Source organism: Gymnodraco acuticeps, unplaced genomic scaffold (genome assembly GCF_902827175.1).
Source record: "Gymnodraco acuticeps unplaced genomic scaffold, fGymAcu1.1, whole genome shotgun sequence".
Taxonomy (NCBI): Eukaryota; Metazoa; Chordata; class Actinopteri; order Perciformes; family Bathydraconidae; genus Gymnodraco; species Gymnodraco acuticeps.
The window spans coordinates 81,785-87,680 of NW_022990329.1; the positions used below are offsets into that span (position 1 = coordinate 81,785).

General features: G+C 43.5%; 1 protein-coding gene across 2 annotated transcripts in view; it reads left to right on the forward strand.

Annotated features, from left to right (window-relative positions):
• The first annotated feature begins 3,154 nt into the window (after positions 1–3,154).
• Positions 3,155–5,896, forward strand: part of LOC117550678 (troponin I, fast skeletal muscle-like) — a 16,801-nt gene continuing 14,059 nt past the window's right edge. Inside the window, exons 1-2 of one of the 2 annotated variants that reach the window (XM_034223162.1) lie at positions 3,155–3,329; positions 5,240–5,272. In XM_034223162.1, the coding sequence (XP_034079053.1) occupies positions 5,265–5,272 (8 nt within the window). In that variant the 5' untranslated portion in view covers positions 3,155–3,329; positions 5,240–5,264. The remainder of the gene's footprint in view (positions 3,330–5,239; positions 5,273–5,896) is intronic. The other variant, XM_034223163.1, reaches the window with a different exon arrangement.

Consider the following 5,896-nt stretch of genomic DNA (forward strand, 5'->3'; position numbering starts at 1 on the left):
TCTTTACGGCCCATATAGCCTGAGTGTTAATATGAGAGGCCCGTCTGCAGCCAGAGAACGGTCTGGAAGCTTTTCTGAGGACAGATCCACGGTCCAACATGAAACGCTAACCAGGCACTTCTGCAGAAAACCTGATATTTATAGACGGCAGAAATGCGAGCTAAGCACTTTATATTGAGCAATAGTTAAAAGTGATATCAAAGTCTCCCTGCTGGTTTCTCTCTTTCAACCAGGTTCCTGAAGTCTGCCGGTCCGTAGATCCTTCGATTAAGGTTGCAGGAAACTCCCAAAAGAGTTTATTTTCTGCTGCATGACTGCGTTAAAGTCCAGTTTAAATTCTGAGTAGGAACCTTTGAAATAATGTAGAAAATGCTGTAGATCAGGGACTTGTGTCATGTTCGTATGTTTGCAAAATGTCTTCAAAGTTCAGGAAGTCTTGTCAAAATTGTGTGTGAAATCTGGCATTCATAAGATGTCGTAAATCATGGATCAAACATAAGTTAAGGTAAAGACAGGATCCCTTAAATTGCTTAGTTTAAGCCTTCCCTTTCCTGCAGCTCAGAGAAAAAGCCACTTGATGTGGAAGCGGTTAATATTGAGGACTTTAATTCAGTTTTATTGCAGTGTTTGTCTTAAAGGTCCCATGTCATGATTTTCTGGTTATCACCCGTCCCCTTGTTGTTATGAAGCTTTTTCTGCATGTGAACGGTCTGCAGAGTCACAAACCCTCAAAGTACACCCTGTAGCGAGTAAAACTCTAACACAGAGAAGACCTGTCTGTCCAAAATGGACCAATCCACGGAGCTCCTCACACACCAGGACCTTTAGCGTAAATGTTCAACTAACAGGGAGTCCCATTGACTTGCATAGAGCTCCCTGGTTGGTAATAGGCGAGTTGGGATGGCGGAGAAATGCTCTCCGCAGACCCATTCTCACAGCGTTATAAACCTTTTTCTTACTCAATATCAAGCCACACTTATTGTTTTCACTTCGGCTGTGAGTGTGTGTGTGCTCAGGATGAGTTTTGCTTGTTCTCGCTGTATCGCCGACCCGGAAACCACACCAGTAAGCCAGCTCACTGAGCAGCGAGCCTCGCAACGTCCCGACCAATCAGAGCACACTGGGCTCACAGGGGGGGGGGAGGGCAGGAGCTCCAACAAGCCGTGTAGGACAGAGAGTGAATACACAGACTATACAGAGATGCTGGATGAGAAACCAATGTGAGTTTGGAACATTGAACAATGTGAATCTATTCTAGTAGACCTCAACAATGGAATTATGATCAGTAGAAATGGCCATGACATGGGACCTTTAACAGTTATTACATGCATGTTAAGGCATGCATATCAGGGGTTTTTAAGAGTTCCCCCCCCCCCTTTGTTTGGTGTATATATCCGCTAATTTAAGCTGTCTATGAGCGTCATAGCTCTTCGTTAGCATGCCTGTGAACCTTTAGCCTCGTCCTGTGTTCAAAGGTGTCGGGCAGCTGCGGAAACGGAGGCTTAAAACCATCCGATATGATCTCCACAGCTGAAGGCGGTAAGTGAGGCGGCGGTGAAGATCTGACTTCTGGCCAACTCTTGTGAGTCCGGCTGGAGGTTGAGACTGATAATTAACCGTATTTAAAACACATATTCCGGAAGAAGTCTTTCACAGTCAATACAGAAGAATCAGTTTTCATACAGTGGTGAAATTATTACGTTTTTTGTTGGCTGAAAATAAAGTAAGCATCGCAAAGCTAATGGCTTTTATCACCGCTAAGCTAAAGGTGGCTAATGTTGGGCTATAAAGGAACTACAGCACGGTCACATGACTTCACGTCACCACCGCTAAGCTAAAGGCGGCTAATGTTGGGCTATAAAGGAACTACAGCACGGTCACATGACTTCACGTCACCACCGCTAAGCTAAAGGTGGCTAATGTTGGGCTATAAAGGAACTACAGCACGGTCACATGACTTCACGTCACCACCGCTAAGCTAAAGGTGGCTAATGTAGGGCTATAAAGGAGCTACAGCATGGTCACATGACTTCACGTCACAACCGCTAAGCTAAAGGTGGCTAATGTTGGGCTATAAAGGAGCTACAGCACGGTCACATGACTTCACGTCACCACCGCTAAGCTAAAGGAGGCTAATGTTGGGCTATAAAGGAACTACAGCACGGTCACATGACTTCACATCACCACCGCTAAGCTAAAGGTGGCTAATGTTGGGCTATAAAGGAGCTACAGCATGGTCACATGACTTCACGTCACAACCGCTAAGCTAAAGGTGGCTAATGTTGGGCTATAAAGGAGCTACAGCACGGTCACATGACTTCACGTCACCACCGCTAAGCTAAAGGAGGCTAATGTTGGGCTATAAAGGAACTACAGCACGGTCACATGACTTCACGTCACCACCGCTAAGCTAAAGGAGGCTAATGTTGGGCTATAAAGGAACTACAGCACGGTCACATGACTTCACGTCACCTCCGCTAAGCTAAAGGAGGCTAATGTTGGGCTATAAAGGAACTACAGCACGGTCACATGACTTCACGTCACCACCGCTAAGCTAAAGGTGGCTAATGTTGGGCGTGATGGCGTTTAGTCGTGTCATTTAGACACTTTTAATTCCACCAGTGCGGTATTTTATGTCATAGAACAAAACGGTTAAAATCTCCTCATCTTGTTTTTACCACAGATGTTTTTTCAGGATAACAACCAGTGTTTTCTGTCCTATTCCTGCACCACTCTTTATAGTTTGGCATGTACCGGATTTACTTAAATTCATCAAGACTCAGTTTTCAGATTCTTTGTTTAACATGGTGAAAACAAAGAGTAATTGATAATTTTGTGGCGGAAGTATTTCGTTAAGACTCTTAATATTTAAACTGGTGTTTAAACAGATAACCAACACATTTCACCTGAAACGTCCCCTTCCCTTTCTCCCATAAACTCTTTATTTCTCTCCTCACCGATGCACCCTCAGGTGTTTCTACCCTCCCAGTAATCAGAAGAGACTCTCCTCTTTCCTCGACCCCTCCTCCGTATACGGCTAAACGTTTTGGCCCCTGATGGTTTTATAGTCCTTTTCCTCCCTTTATAGCTTCTCCGTGGCGCTGAGCAGAGTCCTAAAATGATCCCAGGCTCCTCCTCGGCGATGCCTTGTTGAGACATTGGCAGCGGTCGATGATATTCCAGCAGCTTCTGGCCGATTGGTCTGAGGATCCTGCATTTCCATAACCAGGGGCTCCATATCCATATCTGAGCCCCCCTATATATATATATACACCCCGGGATGATTTCTCCTCAGTGTTCTCCTCCTCCTGGACTCTTTCTCCTCGTAGGTGAGCCCAGCTTCTTCTTCCTCCTCCTCTTCCTCTCTTGCATGCATCAGTGCAGCTGGTTAATGGACACTGAGTGAAGTTGGTTAAGTGCTGAGGTGAAAAGGTCTCGACCTCGGAGGATTGTTAAGAAGTGAAGAGGATGTGATCAGGGTGAAGGAGAGGTTTTAATGAGGCTTCTGACTTTTTCGAAGCATTTGGCTGTTTTGCAATTCAACAACTAATTTCGGTAAACTTGAGCGTTTTGAGTGCAGATCGGATTGTTTACACTTTGATCTGGTGTTTGGCTGCATGAGATCTCCTGGGTATATTTAGAGAAGATGGTTAGATGTGATTGTTTTTGGAGAGTGCGCTGCAATAGATTGTTATCCTTGCCAGGTATTCTGGAGTCACATTTAGCCATCAAGACAACATCTGACCACGGGTTGAGATTTCCACTTTATTGCAGTTCAGTTTCAGGAGTTTTTCCAGAAATGTCATTGAATTCCTTAAAGGAAGACGGCATGGAGCTGATGGAAATGATATCTTAGATTTAGCTGTGACTTATCACTACTACGTGATCATTTTGTAGTTTTTTAAAGCTATTAGTTTCAGAATGTGTGTTCAACGCATGGGCTGGACTTTTCTGGGTGTTATATCAGGGGTAAATAAACGCTTTAAAAGATAAAAACGATTTATTTTATATTGCATTTTGATTTTAAATCATTTAATCTTGAATGTTGTGGTTACAAAGTAAACATAGAGAGATGTTTTGAAAATATGCAAATACATGCCAATTTAAGTCTTAAATCAAGTGTGAATATCTCGCGGTGCTCAGATATCTCCAGCTCGTTTTACCGCCTTTTTAATGAGACGGAAAACGAAACCTGAATTATTTATAGTAATAAATAACTCTTGCAATCTGATCAGAGCAGCTTGTTTAAACTGGTTTATTTTGGCACCGTGTGTGTGTGTGTGTGTGTGTGTGTGTGTGTGTGTGTGTGTGTGTGTGTGTGTATTTGGACAGTTACTATATCCTTCAAGCGTGGTATTAGCGTTTTAATTTAAAATAGTGATCTGAATATTTCCTTTACCAATGACGTTGAGAGTATAGTTATGATTTAGTGTGTGTGTGTGTGTGTGTGTGTGTGTGTGTGTGTGTGTGTGTGTGTGTGTGTGTGTGTGTGTGTGTGTGTGTGATACTTGCCAACCTTGAGACCTCAGAAATCGGGAGCATTTCAAAACCACCGCGGGGGGGGACCTGTATTTTATTTACAGGAAAGGAGTGAGCAGAGGGTAGATTTGCCGATTCTTGTTCTGTTTTCTGTGACTATCAGCTCACCCTCTCAGACTTTCAGTTGCGCGCGCTACTGAAGAGACGTGCTACCATGGAAACCAAACAATGGTGTAGCTGTATTAAAGTCAGAGTGGAAACAGTCCTGAGTAAATCTGATTTAGTCAGAAGTCGGGAGAAATGCGGGAGAAATATGACCCCGGGAGGACACTGGGAGAGGGCAATGAAATCGGGAGTCTCCCGCGAAAATCGGGAGGGTTGGCAAGTAGGCTATGGTGTGTGTGTGTGTGTGTGTGTGTGTGTGTGGGTGTGTGTGTGTGTGTGTGTGTGTGTGTGTGTGTGTGTGTGTGTGTGTGTGTTGGCATGTCTTCTTGCCGCCGCTGCACATTCCCCCCTCCCTGAAAGGAGTTGAAGTGTTAATTCCCGCGGGATCTTGGGGTTTGAGCACCTGCAGAGAAGCTTATCGCCGGCGTCATGCGACCCAAACCCCGGCGTCCAAATTTAGCTATGTCAACATGCTCATCAAAAGCTCTCTGAGATCGCCTTTCACACGGAGGAGGGTCTCCCATATTTAAGCGCAGTGCGGATGAAAGCATCGTTTATTCTTAATGACTTCTTCTTCTTCTTTTCTGTCAAACAGGCCGTGAAGAAAGACAACCGCCATCATGTCTGAGTAAGTGTCTCTGCTATCAATGAGTGTTTTTGAAAAAGTGGATTTTTAATTGGCTTCGGATGAGGATTAGAACCACATGAGAATTATCATTGTTTTGGTTGATTGAAATGTTTGAGTTGATTGAAATTGGGATTCTGAGGAAAAAGTCATAATTGGTATTTCCTCAGAGCTTTGACTTTAATCTCAGAACAAAAATAAATAAATTCACCTTAGGTTGGATTTCAAAAGATGTTCCCATGTGGCGCTAATGGTCTTCCGTAAATATCCTATCATAGTCTGACAACATTTCTGATTGCATGCAAAATTCCTGTTTCCAAAGTTGTATTTTTAGCGTCAGCATGGATGGGTACCAAAGTCAAAACAAAGGACTTAATGTGAGTTTTTGTTCTGGGTGAAAACACGACTCAAGGTTTAATTACAAGGCGTCTGAATCAGCTCAATAAAAGGACGGAGGAATATTAGACATCAAATCAAAAGAGCAACAGAAAGAAGATGATAGGAAAGGTGACAGAGGGAAGAACAAAGTATTATGGAGAGAAGGAAAGAAGCAAAAGATAATAAATAAAAAGGAAAGGAGGGATCGAAGGAAGGAAAGGGGAAGGGAGGATTTAAGGAATAAGATAA